Source organism: Rhinolophus ferrumequinum, chromosome 12 (genome assembly GCF_004115265.2).
Source record: "Rhinolophus ferrumequinum isolate MPI-CBG mRhiFer1 chromosome 12, mRhiFer1_v1.p, whole genome shotgun sequence".
Taxonomy (NCBI): Eukaryota; Metazoa; Chordata; class Mammalia; order Chiroptera; family Rhinolophidae; genus Rhinolophus; species Rhinolophus ferrumequinum.
In genome coordinates this window covers 32826286-32845796 of record NC_046295.1, presented here as the reverse complement: position 1 = coordinate 32845796, position 19511 = coordinate 32826286, and the positions used below count along the sequence as shown (strand labels likewise).

The following is a 19511-nucleotide window of genomic DNA, read 5'->3' as shown; positions in this document are numbered from 1 at the left end:
AAATCATCTTAGCAAGGCAAGAAAAAAAAGCTTTGTGAGGCAAGAGCTTTGAGTTCTTGTGTGAGGGAGTTGATAACCATTCTGTTCTAGAAAATGTAAATGATTTTATCCTTAGAAAATATATTTAGGAAAGTTTCTTGTCCTCATTGATCCATTCCAGGTTTCGTTGATTTTAGCCTCCCCTTTTCAATTAAGAAATTTTATCTCACTAATAAAATAGGCTAAAATTGTTTAACCATGTTTCTTCATTGAAGTTAATGAAGTACAGAATTCATGGAGTTAATAGACAAAAATTGTTAAAGGAATTTGAATTATTTACCTTGGAGAAGAGAAAATGGAAATATTTCCTATAGACTTCAATTTATTCAATTTTAATATAGCATTAGAGAGTAACTATGAGACTTCAACCAGCTGTGCTTTACCAAGTCCCTTTGTCCTTCACAGCATCCAGGATACTATGGATGCTTAACAGGTACAAATATCAAGGACAAGTGGAATTTCACCATAAAAGGAAATGACATATACTCCTCTCAGAGGAGGGATGCTATGTCACAACCTACTTGCACACAATGCTTAGTAAGCTTGTAGCCTGCAAGCAAAATTATCTACTTCCTGAGAAAGATGTAGACAGTGGAAGTTCCTAAAGGAAAGAGAGATTGTATTTTTAATAAGCATTCAAAATCATAATATGTTATAATTAATGTACGATTATGCTTAATGATATTGAATGGGCAGCACTGATTGGAGGTACACTATGTTACACAGGAGATGGAAAATGCATCATTATTAGCTTGTAGGAATAAAAGGAAATTAGTTTGTAAACTCTGGAGAAACTGTGTAGGTCAGTATTTGAACACAAATATTACATAGGAGAGGTGAAGAAAAAAAAGAAAATACAGTCAGACCTGGGAAATGAGTACTTTTATTCTAACCATAAAAGTAAGGGCAGCAAGGTGAATAGTGGATTGAATGGATCAGGCAGAGATGCACCAAGTGTATCCATTCTCGGTTGCCAGAACCTTACGTTGTACCTCCTCAGAGAAAGGTATGGCGACAAGGTTGAGAGGGGTCTGTACTACAAAGAGCGATTTTAGGAAAGACAGGAATATGGCTCATATACAAGAGAAGTATTAGTGTGAGCTAAGCAGGAGAGAACATCTAGGTAGTGCTAACTTTTGCTTTTTCTGCTTTGTTTTAAATACTAAGTCGCGTGGTGGCATAGCCACAGTGTATTGCTTGGCATCGGATTGGTACTTAGAAGGAATCTCCAGAAATCACAAATATTGGACTGAGGAATGCTAGATGTTTATTTTCCTGATACTCTGGGAAAAACATCCTATCCCTAGCATTGCCTCAGAAGGTTGGGTCTTCCCAGAGAAGGAGGGAGTTTAACAGGAAATTAAGAACAGGTACATTAAAAATAGGCTAAACAAACTATTATCTGTGGTAACTGATTCTTCCTGGAACAATTATTATCTTATATTAGGTTTTGAAACCTAATCGTATGTCAGTATCTGGGTAGTTTTCCAAAAAATTCAAATGCTAGGCTCACCCTAGATCTACCCAACAAAATCTTTGAGAATGGTGCTTAGGAATTGATTATTTTAACATGCTTCTGAGATGTTTCTTAATGAGTCTGCACAACGCAATTCCTTAGCAGCCTCTTGGCCTGACATAAATTCCATTAGACCACTGTTGTTGAAGTATATCCATAAGACTAGAGGAAAGTCATTTTTTAATAAAATGTCATCAATTAACAATTGTTTTTCAATAAACTACATTTGGAATGTAAATAAAAATGTCTGAATGGATGATAGACCAATGAATGAATGAATGCTCAGGGTAACATTTCATTTTATCATGATATTAATTGACCTTAACATATATCAAATCAATTCAACAAACATTTATTGAGCATTTATTATCAGCAAAGCACTTAGGGGCATGGTTTTGAAAAGGCTGTGTGTAAAAAGAATTTTTCCAGTATATTTTCTATATTCTATTGGCTTATAAGATAACCCAACATTATCTTAACTCTGGCAGAATTTCAGTTGACCTCTTTGCTTCGAAACATCATTTTCAGATTCCGTGCCTCTCTATTTTCTTCATGAAATAATCACCATTTAAATACTAAATTGTAAAAACCACAAAAAAAGTTTTGTTGAATCCTTTAAAAAACTGAACGCTCCCCCCTTTATTTTACATATTCATTATTTTCAGATTAGGCTTTCATATAGTAGATTCTTTGCGTTTCTGAGTTGTGTGTGCTCTGAGAAAGACTTGTGCTGCAGCTAGTGAAGAAACAACTGTTGGTTTCAAAATTAGTAAGAGGCAAATGATAATTTTAACAGCTTGCAACTCCATGGGCAATCAGAGCTAAAGTTGTTAATGATTAAGAAATCAAAGAAACTCTAATGCTTTAATAGCTGAGTGTATGCATGAAACCTGTCACTAACACAGAAAACTTGGAAAATTATTAGGAATCTTCCCCCATGGGGTTAGTCATAGCTGTTATTTAGAACTTGGACAGCTGTAACTCTACTATAAAATAATATCTGATTCTGTCAATAATCTCACATGTACAGACACTGAAGGAGTCTAATGTAAGACAAAGAATGGCTTATATTTACCATCACGTTCAACTAAAAGTACCAGGTGGAAGGGTTGTCAACAGACTAAAAGAAATATTTGGAAAAGTCTCTTTGAAGCAAGTGAAAAATGCACATGCAAAATGCAAAACCTGAATTGTACTGGCAAATAGAATCATTATTATGAATACAGCTCTAGAAAGTACACAATCATTTAATTTGCCTGAACCAATCTCAATGTTGAGCACGTAATCAGGGCAAGAGGCTAACATTTTATTGGAATCTTGACATTCTCTTTGGAAAAATTATTCCAGAAAGTCTTCAGATGACTTGAGGTCTGAAAGGAACCAAATGATATAAATATGAACAGATCAAAGAAAATAGTGAATGTTAAGAGAGCCACTCTTTCAGAATAGAAACTGACTCCTTGATGTCATACTGACTATTGTCTATATATAAATGACTTCTAACATCAACCTTGCTGGTCAATGATAGTTATTACATCTCTCCAATTCTCTTAGTAGGTCTTGGAGTATCTGTCTCTTCATTAGTTCTACATCTATAATTGGACAAGGAAAGAGGAAAAAATTAAATCCAAATGGGGCAGTTGTATTATGTGCGATGGTTTTAGTAGAAAATGTAGGAGAGAGAGGGAAACGAGAAATTTGAAGCTGTTGGCTAAAATAAAACCTGTGGATCATTCATTCATTTAAAGTATTTATAGGGCTCTGACGATGTGCTCAGTGTTATATTAGGTGCTGAGGATGCAATGTTGACAGCAGCAGATGCAATTCCCTTACCTCATGAATTTCTTCACTGAGTCCTCTTAGCATAGGGAATGTATGGTTAACATAGAACTGATATAGTCTTGTTACAAATATGCTTCAATGATACTTCTTTTATCTACAGCTGGCCCTTTCTGTTGAACTGATTTTAGAGTGATGCCTCCATTCCTCCTTAATTTGGAGAATGACCACCTGTCTCAGTGAAGCCAAGATAGCAACAAAAAAAAACAAGAAAAGCGTACCTGAGACTCTAGCTAGGAAAAAATTAAATTAGTGAGCTTGGATATAGCAAAATTCAATGGGCCTTAGCTTGTTTATCAGTAAATAACAACATAATCGCCAAACGAGATCATGCATATGAAGTGCTTATTGAAGAACATTTTAAATACTCAATAAACGTGCAAGAGAAGGATGAGCGGTGACTGTTAGTATTACCAAACTTTACACGAGTACTGTAGTTAGTAATTACCGAATTGTGATTCTCCTATCTTCAATGGAAAATACCTTTACATCAGGGAATGCTACAATGGCACAGTGACCATTTAATACCTCAGTGTCAAGATTCCTTATTTGTCTCCAAAAGCCAAATATGCAGGCACCTGATCATCTTTCCGCTAAAGACTCCTGCCACCCTCATCAGCCTCTGCGTCATTTACCAGCACTGGGTGCTTAGCTCTGTAATGACCCTGGGGAAATTCATGGTCTGGGAAAGGAATGGTAAACTCTTCACATCAATGGAAGATGAAAACCTACTGGCCTAGAGGTGGGAAGAAATGGAAGCCAAACTTCCCCAAATGCCAGGTTTTATCCTTCTCCAAAACAGCCTTTATTCTAAAGAAATAGTTTTCTCAAGTGCATGTCGTATAATAATGATAATAATTATTATTATTTATCTAACACTTGAATGTTTCCAGTTACAAAAAAAACCTTTACACATTTTTTTCCACTTGAACTTCCAAATAATCTGTGAGTTAGTCTATTATTAATTTCCATTTTGCAGATGAAGAAGCCGAGTTTCAGTGGAGTTCAGTCACACACTCTGCAGAAGGGCGAAAGCAGTCTGTATTTAAATCCACATTTCCCAGTTTTAAATATAGGCTTTTTTCCACTCATCTATGAAACCTATATTAAGAAAGGTCTTTTAATGACAAAAGTTCTTGTCCTGCTCCCTCACTCCTTGGGGACGTGAATGCTTTCACACCTGTCTACAGCCAAAGCAAAAGTGGCCTTGCTCTACCATCTTTCCAGGTGCCCTCTATTTCCCTCACTTCAGTGCCACAAAGGTTCCTTCTTTAACAGAATCCAACTCCTGTGAAGAGACCATTCAGAGATAGAAAGTGGCACATTTCCTCACTTATTTAAGACATACTTACTAAAATGGGGGTTTCCCTTTATTTTATATGCAAAATTTTTATTTCATGTGTATGTTTCCGTTCGGGTTATCTTACCTCTTTAAGGGTAGAATTCTTCTTATAAGAATAGAGACCAGAGGACTGGATTCTAGTCCTGATTGCTACATGATTGTGGATAAATTATCTACCCTTTATAGATTTCAGTTTTCTCGTCAAGAGGATGAGTTGGCGTAGGTGATCTCCTCCTTCCACCTTTAATATTCTATGATTCTCTGATATCTCGTTTAGATGTGTTGGACATATTCTGTATGCAGCTGTTGGTTGGTTAAGTAGTTGTTTAAGGAATGATAACTGCAGCTTAATATTTTGAGAACGGCTGCTGGGGTTGAACACAATTAAGGACATTATCAAAAGCACTTGGCTCCATCCCACCACTTCTGCTAGTAGGACTTGGAAGAATAACTAAAATATAGGTAGCAACCCTCTCTAAGCGCTACCTTTAAATATTAAAAATAAACTGCAGCAAACAGTTTTACTTAGTTTGTAGAGCTCAAAATTACTAATCTCCCTTTTGTTCTATAATAACCTAATTTATTTATTGTGTAAATTATGGTAAACAAGTTGGTTCATGAGTGAATTTTCTTGAAAACCAAAGATTACCTCATTTACTTGCAGAAGTTATTTTCATATGAAATATTTTCCCCGGAAGATACTAGGAAAAGAACTATTGCACATTCTCCTGCTTCCTTCACCAGGGTACTTAACCTCTTGCTGATTACCTATAATGTCAGCAACATGCCAAACAGTTTCTGACACTGTGTTAGACTAGATTCTAGTCACTAGAGTGATATTCAAAGGGCCTACTAGAGTGCCTACATCTACTTGTCCTTCCATGGAATGTGTACAGGCTGTGTGCTGAATAACCCAAAGCAAATAGAAGACCCTTGTCTACTTATGTTTCCTCTTGCCAGCTGTTATATCTCATGATTTCCTATGAATCAAGTGGGCTCTAATCTGCTCCTTTATTTTAGGTAAATGGCTTGAGGATGGCTTCATCTTTTCAATTAAGCTAAACTACGGGCTCTGCGACATCTGTTTTTCAATCAAAAGCTGTTTCCATTTATTTCCAGACTCATGGCTATGTTCCATATGGTGGTGTTGCTGGAAATCTGATTTGTAGATAAATGGAAATTTCCTTTACTATGCTATCAAATCTTCAAGTGAGATAGCATATGCAAAGAGGCTCTAAACCTTATAAAGCAATACAAAACAATAATCATTATTACCACTACAACTAGTATGATTCCGAACTTATCAAAAAAAAGGTACAAACTGAGCTCTAACACTTCGCTTGTATCTGATAAAATAATCACTGCATATGCTTGAATTTGCTTACTGTAAGAACAAGCGAAATGTGTACATTTATACTATGGAATATGTGCACATATAGGTGCATACAATAAACCTAGAGGCATTTAAATAATTTTAATATTCTAAAATATGAAATACTAGTACCTGCTATAAAATATTTTAAACCTTTCACATGCAACTTGTATTTTAACAAGAGAATAGCAGTCTCTTCTTGTGTGAATTTTAATATATTCAATAGGATCGTTTGAGTTTTGGAAGCATCTTATTTTATAAGCCATAAAACAAATGATATAATAGTTCTTTTGCCATTGTTTCAACAAATACTCTCACATCCAGACTTAGGGAGACAAACTCTTCCTCTCCTATCCAAATGTTTCTGCACAATGAACGGGGAATTGGCTTCAGTTAAGGCCTACTGATGTTGCCAGTTGACAGGATCCTTCAGAGAGACAGCAGAAACCTCCCTCTGGCCTGCTTATTCCAATGAGATCCTCGAAGTTCATTACACTAACACTGCAATCCGTTGGCAAGACACCATTCCAAGAGCAAATGACCATAATCTAAAATTTCTTAAATTAAAAAAAGCCAACAAATTAAAGGACATTTCAGTACTTCTCTGGTTCTCTAACATTCTTATTTCATAAGGAAGCACACTAACTAAAGTTGGCACAATTTCTTGGTATCGCTAAGAATTTTATCACTTCTTAAATACATCAATATTACATCTAATTCTAAAAGCAAGTACTACTAAACTGAGATTGCAGTGTTTTCGTGGTTTGTTAACCTTTATAGCTCTGGATTCTTTTCATAAGGAGACCTTTTGTTAAGTCCTAGGTCTTGCTTACCTAACCCAGGCTTTTTAAATAAAGAATGTCCCTTGAAAGCTTCCATTTCCACGAAAACTTGCTAGGATTCTCTGCAGTTATATCACAGAAAGAAGTATGCTTCAACTGTCTTAGGTATCATTCACCAAGCTTTTGTTCATATTTAAGTTGGAGTATGTTGTTGTTGTTGTTTTTTGGGAATCAAACTTTTCTTTCTCTTGATCTCACTCTCATCTCCACTGTGCAGTTTTGCTATGCATGAGAGCAGAGACCACACCATAAAGTCAAAGCTCTAACTGTTGCCACTAACAGGTGAAAAAATAATCATAACCCAAGACAGTAACAGTTTATTACAACTCACACAATCTCTGTCTCCAACCATATAAGGGACTGTCCTATGATTCATTTTATTATTTTTCAGAGCCCTTCTGAATATATTTCACAGACTATACCTCAAAATATAGGGATCAGCAATGCAAAAAATAAGGTTGAGAATCTGTGAATTAAATATCTAAAACCCTTAAGATACTTTTATATAATATCCAATCTTGACCTGACTCTTCAGTCTGGGACACTTGCACTAGAAATTATGACTGTGTTAAAACCACATACCCGGTTTCTTTATCTCTTGTCTCTTCTCTTTAAATATGTCTTGCCCAAAACCAAAAACCAAAAACCAAAACCAAAAAGTCATCTCTCTAGAAAAAATCTGAAAGTTTCATTGTTTTGCTTGAAAGCCTTGCACAGCTTCAAAGCTATATGTTCTGCACAAAGAACAAACTTACTAGCTTCATACCCAACCAAATCCCTTAATCTGTGATCCAAACTACTTTTTAAATCTCATCTAACACTAAACTTCTCAACTTCTCAATTGTCCTGCAATACCAACCTCACCAAATCACAAAGCGTTTACCAAAGGCATGAACTTGACCCCTCTTGATTTTGTTTACGTTGTTCCCTCTGCCTGAACAGTCCTCTCCTCTTTCTGATCTAGGTGCCGACTCAAATAGCACTTTCTCTATGAAACTTCCCAATTTGCCCTCTCCCAGAATTTAAGGAAAATTCCTCTATATTCCAATAGGTCCTTGATCAAAGCCTTATTTCAGCACTTCTCACATTGCATTACTTAAAGGACAAAAACTCCCATGTGCCTCTCCTTCTAATGTCTTAACTCTTCAAAGGTAGGGACTGTTATCTCTGAATGCAGGGCCTAGTACTAGCAGAGACTCAATTAGTGCTTGCTGCCTAAATAGATAAAGGACTATTGAGTGATACATTCTTTCTCCAGCAGTGACTTAAGAGCTAATACTTCTGACTAAGGTAGTATGGATGTGGAGGAGATCTGGCCAAGGTGACTCAGTATCCCAGATCAATGGTTTAGCCAGGCTGATGTAGATTATCTGATTAATGATACGTAGACTTTCTTTCTCCTACCTAATTCTGTATGCTCAATTGAAAAGAAAACTAACTACTGCCATGACAGAGCTACACCAGTAAAGAGTGAGAGAGCTTTCATTTTATTTACTCCTAACCGTGATATAAGTCACGTAATACTAGAAAGCCCTTGGCTATGCAACAGCATTATGGGTTGCTCAAATAAATTAACCTCTCTGGGACTTAACTGAAAAACAGGACGATTAATGCTTTGATTCTCACAAGGCTGCAGGGCCAGACTATATTGAGGTATTTTTCAATTCTAAGATCTATGATTCTATTCATCCATCATCCATCCATCCATCCATCCATCCATCCATCCATCCATCCATCCATCCATGAATGCTTGAGCTCTCTTACAGCTCTAGTATCTACATCTATGAAGCTGGATTCAAAGAAAATGTAAGAAGTCCCAAACATTCTGCAAGAATTTATAGTGTCAAAAAGAATGACTTGAGGGATGTGCAGAAAAGCAAATAAGAAACTCATGAATACTGAAACAGTTGGTATTTGCTCTTTATGTTTTGTGCTTAGTTACCCTGTTTGAATAGTTTGGGATGTCACATTTAACTAAAAAGGGGCCAAACAGACTGACTGAGAAGTAATTTTAAAAGATTAGGAAATTAGGCAGGATGAATAAAATTCTAAATCATATTTGAGAACTGTCTGTAGTGAAAGCATGCCAACAATAGTGATTTTCTTGCACATTTAGGTTTTTGTTATATTTGTTCAGAAAAAAGGGAGACCAAACTTCTGAAGAAATACATAGCCTTGACATGTCAATGATAATTCCAGAATCTACCTTTGTTTCTGTTGCATGGGTTGTTGCCTCATAGCCATATACTGCATGTCTTCTTGTAGACGATTAAGAGGGGAGTCTGGCTTGACACGAATCCCATAATAATGGTACTTTGAGTTTCCTCTTCATAAAAAGAACAACAAACATTAGAAACACAAAAAATCAGTCAAATCAATATTAATCACTTAGGACGTTCATTTAACTTCACGTTTGGAAAATATATATATATAAGCAATATATTAATGATACATATTTATGATTATGTGTTCTGGATACTTACATGTTTTTATGGGGGCCACCTCTGAAGAATCAAAATAAGATTCTGAATCAATCAGCTCGAAGCCCTAAGAAAAATCTTTCCTTATAAACTCTCTTAAATATTAGTCAAATAGTCAACTTACTCCATTTAAGTTACATTTTATTTTCAAATTTATATTTTAAATTTAATTTGGAAGGAGTAATGGACAGAAAAAAGTCTGGACAACAAAAATTCATTAACAGGATAAAGGGTTGCATGCTAAATGAGAATTTATTATAAAGAGGTTATACAGAACCAAACGAAAATAAATTCTTAATTCTACTGTCTTAGATATGCATTAAGTTCTACATTTTTCAAGTGCTATTTTTGCAGGGATAATGAAGGTAATTTCACTGACACAAATGTTGTGGTGAAGTCTGTTATATTTAGCATTTTGAAATCTAAAAAGAAGCATGCATTTACTCTGTTCATTTTGAAACACTTTATTAATCTCTGGTCTTTTGGATTCATATTAGTTTGTACACTGAATAAGATGTGTCACAACATACCTGAGGAAATTTCTCTGTGAAAATGGCAAATTTCCAAATGGAATAAAAATGTCACAATTTCCCCGTGTTCGTAAGAAAGACCATATTTGTTATTAGAAATGACAAAGTTTTGCTCCAAATGAAATTTGTAATTCTTGCAAAAATAACATTTAACTATGTAAATTTTTGCAAAGAGAAAATAGTTTTCCACAAGCTTATATATAGCAAGACATCAGGGCTCTTTTCAATTTTTCTTTCATTTACAAAAAGAAATGCAAGGGGAATGTAGACTAAATATTTTACATAAAGTAGAACAGAACTTTAGTTCCAAGATTAAAGAACATGTACTAGATGAACCCTATATATTTGAAAAAAAACATTAAAATCTTTTTATATAAACAATATTGCTAGTTTAAAAAAAACTTAGGGCATTTGAATACCTACACAGTTTCAGTATAATAAACCAGTATGAAAACCTACTGCCTCTAAAGAAACGCTTTCCACTTGCAGAGATTAGATCTTGTCTCCAAAATCCACTGCAGAATAGAGCAAAAAGCAAAACCAAACAATACCACACACCCAATTACTAGTGTCCTCTTGTATAGAGTGGAGAATGATACAGACTTCTGGCAGGGGTGGGAAGCAAAAGAGATTAACCAGGGGACATAGCCAAATGACAAAGCCACAGGGCAAAATGGTGTGTCTCTTGTGAGACCACAAAACAGATCAAGTGTCTAGTTTCTTTTCAGTTTCTTACAAGTCAGCATTTTGGTTGGTCTGGTGGAGAGGTGATTCTTTCTGTTCCATAGGAGATGAGGGAGATTAGCATGTCCCATGTTCTTTGCTTACACTTAACTTGAAAAGGGGCTCTACTAAAGGTACCTTTTGATTTGTCTTTGTTTAGAAACATGGTGATTTTATTTACTTGTTACTTAATTCCAAAACTTGAGAAAAGGTCTGGTGCTGGTTTGAATGAATTCACCAGTTAATTTTACTGATGGATAAATGAACAGTTCTGCTTACAGTTTACTTGAAAAAAAAACAAGGTATCTGAGTTAAATTGTCTCATGATTTATTCTGATTTTCTTTCTGTCCCCTGGGTTAGAGGTAGAAAGTGAATGCTAATACAGTTTCCATGGTAGAAAGACTCTCCAGTAGTACTCCGACCCCTACCATGGGCAGTTTTTTTTCATATTAGAGTTCTGCTATCTTCTTAACATAGCATTTGTTTAAACCGTCCCCATAGGATTTCTTTTCTCCTTATTTGTCTAGGCTTTGTTTTCCATCCCGAATTACAAATATTATATACAATTTTAAAAGGAACTGGAAACAATTGTTACACAGGGAGGGGGAGGGGCGGGAAGAACAGCAGAAAGTAAAAGCTGCAATACTGCAATACGTACTTAGAGAGTATGGATTTTACTCATTCCCAGACCCAAACAACCCCAATTGTGTCACTTTCTATTTTAAAGATGTGTTTCAAAGTTTGAATGGAGCCTCAAAATAGGACCCACTGAAATCTCTTTCATTAACAAAAGAAGCACAACAATACAGCTATTAGAATGTTGAATAAAGCCCAGAGTTTCAAAATATTGGTACGGTATGCATAACTACTGAGCCATCAGCTAGGAGACAGAAGGTTAGGTCCCAAATAATGATTTTCGAGGTTCTGGGGAAAAACGTACTCCAGAAACAGAAAGATTTTTTTCAAGTGACTGAAAGCTAATAGAAAAAATTACATTTATGAGAAAACTAAACCTCCAGCTATCTGAAAGCTACATAATCATTTGAAATGCAACAGAATGAAATAATTCACACTTTGAACACATACAGACCTTGTAAATGTCATAAAACTGACATACTCTTCAGCATAAATTATAAATAACAAGGTCAATTACTAAGGCTCTGTTTATTTAATTAAGAATATTAAAAACCATTTACTAGAATACTATGAACCTGTAAAATAACTTATTAAAGGTATACCATCTAATGTCATACAGTGTAGTATCTGTATTTTTATACTTTTTAATGTGGATTTCTGTAAGATTTAGGAAATCAAAGGCATCCATATCTTTCTGTCCAGCTACTTAAAATATTTATGTTTTGATAATTTGTAAAAATTATAGAAAAGTAAAAATGAAGCCACACAGTTCTAAGCATTATCTTTATATTAGTAAAAACTCATTATCTATTTCAAAAGGAAATAAACATAGAAACTAACAGTTTTCTTCACTTTATTGGCTTCCATAAAATGAAACTGTACTATATTTTTACTTCCATACATGCACAGTTTCATAATGAAGAGTTTAAAAAGAGGTAAATAGCACATGTAATTGTTGAGGGCTTCAAACACCCATATTTTTTCAAGTTCACCAAATGATTTTTAATTGGTCTCCAGAAATGAAAGGAAAAAATTCAGCTTTAATTTCTTATTCCACTCAAATTGAAGAGACATTATTAATTTAATTTTGGAAGAATCAAGATACATAGTTTTCCATTTACTACATTACTTTACTCAACAACTTTAGTATGGTTATTTTCAAAAAGAGAAGATAGTGATACATATTAATTTTTAAAGCATTGTATGTAAATCTTGCATTAACACGTTGGTCTGCTCATTCCTATGTGATTTGAGGATCAGCTCTTCCTTCTCAAAGCTTTGCTCAATTCATGTTTAGGACAAAGCATCATTCTGGTTTGGTGATACTCAATGAATAATGACCTTTCCTTTTCCGGAGGGATTTGATAAACTGAGCTAATTTTGTGTTTCTTTTTTATGTTATCTGTAATCAAGTACTTTTGCTCAAACAATATACTGAACTGCTTTAGTTCGAAAAAGAGATTAATTTATGATCTTACTGTTCAGTACTAACCTAGTTCCTAATCTCCTGGTTCGTAGCCCCATAAAAATTGACCTTATGAGTTTTCCAAAAGAAGCAGCATTGACTGGGTCCAGTTTGTGTTCCTGACAGTGTCGCAGGTAGTGATTGTATAGAGTGCTTCTGGGAAGGCTCACTCCTTCTGCTGTCTCGTAATTGTCCAACAGCCACTGGAGCTAGTGTAAATAAGACAGAGTAAACACAGAGAAACCATATAATTTACCAGAATGTCTACAAGACAAAATATCATATCTGCAAGTACAATATACAGAAGTACTTTGAAGATCTTCATCAAGCCCTGTAACAGGGTAAACTGTTGTAATTCAGAGACCAGTGTAATCTGACTTTGAAAACACTCAGAAACATAAACAACTGTACATCATTTATGACCTGAGACCATTTCCATTCAAACACATTTAGAGACAAAATAATTTTCCCTGTATTGATTGCAATTTTGGAGACAAACATCTCTTCAGGGAATTCAAATAATCCCATTAACTGGTCATAAAAATAATTTATAATTGTTACAGAACAAAACATGTTACCACACCTGGCAGCACGACGTAATCAATTTTATAATATGTCTTTTGTGTTCACTTGTTATAACACATGAAGAGCAGGTTTCCTTGAATTAGTTTTTGCATTAAGGTTCTAAACATTTTTAGAGAATTCTAATTTACTGACACAGATAATATAATAATGATATTAACTACTGGGACAAATTCTGCAAGCAGAAAGGAGAAAAAGTCATTTCTTCCCCAGAAGGAAAAAAAACTCAATAGACATAGGAAAAAAAAATTATACGTAATGAAAAGGCATCATTTATTATAATCATTTGAATTTTTCTATCTCAAAGCTATGTTTGTTTGTTTTTTAAATAATTTTGGAAGACACACTACAACTGTAGTTGGTAAAACAGTATTTTTTAAGCCTATAGTTCATATTTTAAAGTTCTATGCTGTCCTGTGTGTATTTTCAAAAAATCATCTTTAAGGTAGTGAATGAGCAATACATTTTTAGAAAATCTAACCTAGGTACATGTTGTTGAGTTTTAATCCAAGCAATATTAAATTATTAATTTGTTCATTTATTTATTTACAAAAAGAACTAAAATAGATTTAAATGACCTTTTTTTAAGGTCACATATTATCTCAGCTTGAGTCTGGTTTCCAACATACATTTCCTGATTACTCACATACCAGTTGTTATTTCCACAAAAGCAGCAAATATTTCATATTACTGTCTCAACAAAACTTCCATGCCATACATAAGAGGTGTGATAAAGGGTTGATATTTTACATGCAATTCAAGTTAAATATAAGTTATAGAAGCCAAAGAATTCTATTTTTACATATATATACATATATTTTTAATTAAAATTTATTGGGGTGACAATGGTTAGTGAAATTACATAGGTTTCAAGTGTACAATTCTGTAATACATCATCAATATATCACATTGTGTGTTCACCACCCAGAATCAGTTCTCCTTCCATCACCATATATCTGACTCCTTTTTCCCTCTTCTACCACCGCCCTCCCCTCTCACCCTCTGGTAACCACTGAACTGTTGCCTGTGTCTACAAGTTTCTGTTTCTTTGTTTGTCTTGTTCCTTTATTGCTTTCAGTTTTATATCCCACATATTAGTTCTTTTATTAATCATGAACTATGAGCCAGGTATGAACTACAAGCTTGGCATCTAGTGATGCAAAAATGAATGTGATCTCACCTCTGTCCTCTAGGAATTTGCAATCATCTCCCCAAAATGATAATATGGACACTCAAACAAATTCAAGCATTTCTCCATTTTGCTTACATATTTTAAGATTTGTGATCAAACTCAGAACCTGAACTTTCAGATTCTTATGAAAATTTATTAAAAATATTTTCAGGATTATTGCCTTTAACTGTGATAACTGAAGTTTCTAAAAACCATTATAATTTCAGATATTCTTACATTAAACCTATACTGCTATTGGATTAGAAAATATGGCCAGCAAGCTTACAAGACAGAGCAGAATACTTGTAAAAATAAAATTCATTTTCTGGTGAGGAAGACTGGAACTCTACGAACCACTTATGCATATGAATGTGCATTTAAACACACCTACCACCTCTGTAACATACACAACTCTACCCTACACACTTTTAAAAGATCATACAAAATATTCATTTTTATAATGAAAAAATAAATTATCCTTTTGATATGAATCATCTGTAACCTATCATAAACAAGTTTCCAGAGGCACTCAAACAGGATTTCTAAGTATTCTAAATAACAGAATGACAAATTCATTTACTGTAAAAGAGAAGAGGTAAACTGACTGGGAAATCTAGTTTTTAAGGCTCAAACCAGTATTCTGCCTACAACAGTGGGTCAGGATGTCTCTTTAGTGTTTCTTTTTAAATTTTAAGACTTTTTTGCCTATAAATGCAACTGACAGAGATCGCACATAAAAAGTGGCAATCAAACCTGCTTTACACTTTTGATTTGCATGCCTCCATATGACGACTGGGATCAGAAAGCATTGTTTCCTCACTTGAATAGTGTTAGGAGCTTCTCTAGTGAACTGTACTTCACACAAGGGCTGGCTCCTGTTTACAAACGAGACAGAGCTTTCCACTGGTATTCTTCATATATTAGGAATATAGAAACACAGAATATAGGAATATTATTGGAGGAATTCAATTCCTTGAGATCAAGGAATATGAAGGATACATTAAGAAACGAAATCCCCAGAAAGGCAAACATATAAAAACTGTAAATATTTTTTGAAAAAAACAGTAATAGTTTATACCTGAACTAATGAAATACCCACATCCACAAGCATGAAACCCACATATGTGTAAGTTAAAATTTCTAAAGATATGTTTGTGTGTATATATATATATATATATGTATATATATATATATATATATATATATATATATATATATACCCTAACAGAGCAATGTATATTGCCAAATCACAAATAGCATGATTTAAAAAAAAATCAATAAAAGTCAAATATTTATTTCTTCCTTTGCTAATGAAAAAAAGATCAATTTTATAACATGAACTTTATAACCAAACATACATAATAAAAATAGATGTGATGTAAAATACTTTTAATAAGAAACAAAGTAAATGAAAATAATTTGTTTAATTAACCAGGTACAAATGGAAAATTTCTGCAAACTGCCTGAACTATTCACTAGCTTCTTTTAATGTTTAATTACTTAACAGTAAAGACAAATATCTAAAAATGAGAGTTAACTAATTTCTCGTGATGAAGAAAATTATCTTGTAGACAAGAAAATTTATTTAAAAATTTGAAAAAGCAAATCCAATCATAAAATATTTGAAGGGTTTTTCATCATAAATTGCCTTTTGTAAAATTGAAAACTAGCAAATATTAAAGTTCAATATAAAATATTTTGAATCCAAAAGTAGGCTTACATATATAAAGATTAATCAGACCATTCTTAATTAAGAAAATTTTTCATAGAAATAGTGAGATAGTTACAGCAAAAGTTGGCTTAAAATACACAAAAGCCTAAATGATATTGGTTAAGTCCCAATGAATAATTTAGGGGAAATAAAGCTTTTATTGGATTGGCGACCTGGTCCTCTGAAATGTCTAAACAAGTCAAGTATCTGGACTGTTCTGCAAACTGATTGTTCTTATTGTATGGTTTTATATTTTTAAAGATTCTTTCTATACTAATTTTTTAAAATCTGAGTTTATTTCTAATACATATGTACATGTGTGTACATATATCTTTATATTTGTGTGTATATAATGTGTGTATGTGTGTATATATAATAATCATTAGTTGGCTGAAAAATTTCACAAGAGTGGGTATTCTGGTGACCATTGCTTTGACAGTAGCAAAGCTGTATTTTGTTCCCTACCCCTTGTTTACAGGAGAAGGAACTTTTACTCCTTGCCAGAAGCCTGGAGATCACTTTGGAGAAACAGATGGAGGTCAAGTACAGGTAAAAGGCCTGAAGGATGGAGGTGGCTCTGTACAGCCACAACTGTTCCAGCGAGGAAGCCTGCCAGCCTACATACAGGGGTAGTGCTCCTAGAAACTCACGGCGGAAATGGAAATTGGTTTAGGACCTACCAGATAAGACTTTTGAGATTTAGCTGGGGATTATAATCTGCATTCTACATGCCAGAAATTAACCTTTAAGTTTTGACACAGTGATGAAATTGTAAATCACACATTTGAGTCTAAAACATAGTATAAAAAAGGATTATTTTTATTATAATCCTTGGAAGTTCAGTATAATAACCTAAAGGCAAACACTCCATGCACTACCCAAGGGAAGTGAATGCCTGCTATAAGATATATTTTTCCCTTGGATTCTGTCTTTACTAAAATGTATTTCAACACTACAATTCAGTACCCTTAACGTTAAGTAATTTAGAACTAAATTATTACTATTTTTTTTATTCTTTTATAAAATGTCCTACACAATATTTGTTTGTACTTGTGATTTTAAAAGCCCATAAAATACCATAGGAATTTTTAACCTTTATCTTTAAAAGCTGATTATTCTACTAATGAACTAACAAATTCCTGTAAGGGTAAAATGAAGATAATTGCATCTTTCAACCTTTGCATTTAATCTATATTAATCAGGATAGATTAAGGAAGATGAATAGGTCCTATTTTTCCTAAAGGGAAATACTGATTGACAAAAAAAAAAAAAATACATATTGCATTCCCCAATTAACATCTAAATGTAACATTTGGCATTTTTTCCCAGATGGATTATTATCCATTAGGATTCATTTTAAGTTCAGTTCACTGATGATATGCATTTTGACAAGTCTTATTTCTGTCATAACTTATATTTATAATACAGGAAAGTCAAGGGAGAGTGAGTATAAGACAAGATTTTGCTCTGAGCTCAATATATTTCAGTAGCTAAAACCAGCAAAAATCATGAAACAATTATTTGCTAGATTGTTAAAAGTGTATAAAATAAATGCCAAAAGCTTTTTATATACTTTAGATGGGATTTTTAAAAAACGCACAAGCTGAAGAACGTTATGTGGAAATTGGGAACAATTAAGAACATTTCTGCATTCAAATTAGGATCTAAAATATCACAAATTGGATATAATATAACCATTAAATGCCAATTTATTTTAATTACGACAGAGAAGGAGTATAAAGTAAGTTTCAGTCTTCAATGAAGAGAATTACAACAGTCTAATTTGATTTAGGCAAACTATACATCATTTACCTGTAGCATCTTCACATACAAAAACTACAGAAATAAAAGCATTTAAAATAAAAATTACTATACTAATAAACTAAATTATGTAAAGTTAAATCAAAAGTACCATTCTAAAAACATGGAGATGAATGACATCACCTTTGGATATAATTTTTTTAAATATTAGATTGTTTGGAGAAAAAAAAAGTTGTCTACCCTTAAACTGAAGGTTGCACATTGGAAAATGATACAGTGACCATATATTCTTGCACTCAAATGGTATGCAGAGAGAACACCACTTTCTAACAACAATATTTACACTTACATCTACTGAAGCATACTAAATAACAAAATAATGCATGCATGAGTCCCCAAATAAATACACACATAATTGATAAAGACATTTAGAATACTAAAGGTAAGATAAGGCCTGTTCCCCTCTATTATTTGCTTCTTACATTCATTCCTTGAACAAAATTTAGTGAGCATCTACTATGTACCAGGCACTGTTCTAGGCACTAAGGATGCATTGGTGGACAAAACATATCCAATTTTTGCAGTCTTGGAATTTTCACTTGCCAATAAATATTTGTTTGCCTATAAGATGCTATTACTGAAATAACTGCCATTATGTTAACATCATTAATAGAATAAAACACGGCATTCAGTGTAACTGTACTCAGTCATAGGTGAGACACTAAAAAGAGTACAAAATAGACAAGTCATACATGTATTCAGCCTGAAGAATAATAGCATGATAATTGTAAAAATAGAACATCAGTACCAAACATTCCTAAGAATATGCTGAAAAAGGGACACCAAATTTAATATCCCATTCCATTGTCTAGTGTGCAGAAAGAAAGGTGAAAAACAAAGCAATCAAGTTGTAGTCTACTGGGAGGGGATTATTTGCGTAATTTAACCCTAATGAGAGTTTTCTGAACTACTGTGAATAATCAAATGTGTAAAGAGAAAACAGGAAACCTACTCTAGTCCATATTTCAAAATAGAATGACAAAAGAGTTGGAGCTCAAAAATCATGATTAAGACCTTTCTTTAGAAGCTAGTGAATATAAGACACAAATTATTGACAATTTCTCCTAACTTTTTGCCTAATGTATTTGAACCTTTAGTAGAAACCGATAAATCAGAGAACTGTTATCATAAAGTTGAATTCATGTCCACTTCAAAGAATCCCACAAACCTCAAATAATTCTATATTTTTCCTATTCAGAGGGATAAAGGCAACTTACAGTTTACTGACATTTAAAATACTAACAATATTTCATTTTAAAACCTCTTTACTAAAATTTTTCTACACTACTGAAAATCAGCAATTAGGTTAATAACATTTAAAATACCCTTAGCAGGTGGTTTTCAACTGGCATACATGCAGCAGTTTATTCCAGTTGTTTAGTTAAATAACAAGGATTAGGAGCATCACTGACTTTCCAAGAACAGAAAGGCAACAGGATCT

At 33.5% G+C, this 19511-nt stretch overlaps 1 protein-coding gene across 1 annotated transcript in view; it reads right to left on the bottom strand.

Moving 5' to 3' along the window:
• The window catches only part of RFX3 (regulatory factor X3), a 258294-nt gene that overhangs the window by 52629 nt on the left and 186154 nt on the right, over positions 1-19511 (bottom strand). Inside the window, exons 7-8 of the mRNA XM_033123755.1 lie at positions 12813-12994; positions 9157-9276 (exon numbers count right to left, since the gene is read on the bottom strand). Of these exons, the coding sequence (XP_032979646.1) occupies positions 9157-9276; positions 12813-12994 (302 nt within the window). The remainder of the gene's footprint in view (positions 1-9156; positions 9277-12812; positions 12995-19511) is intronic.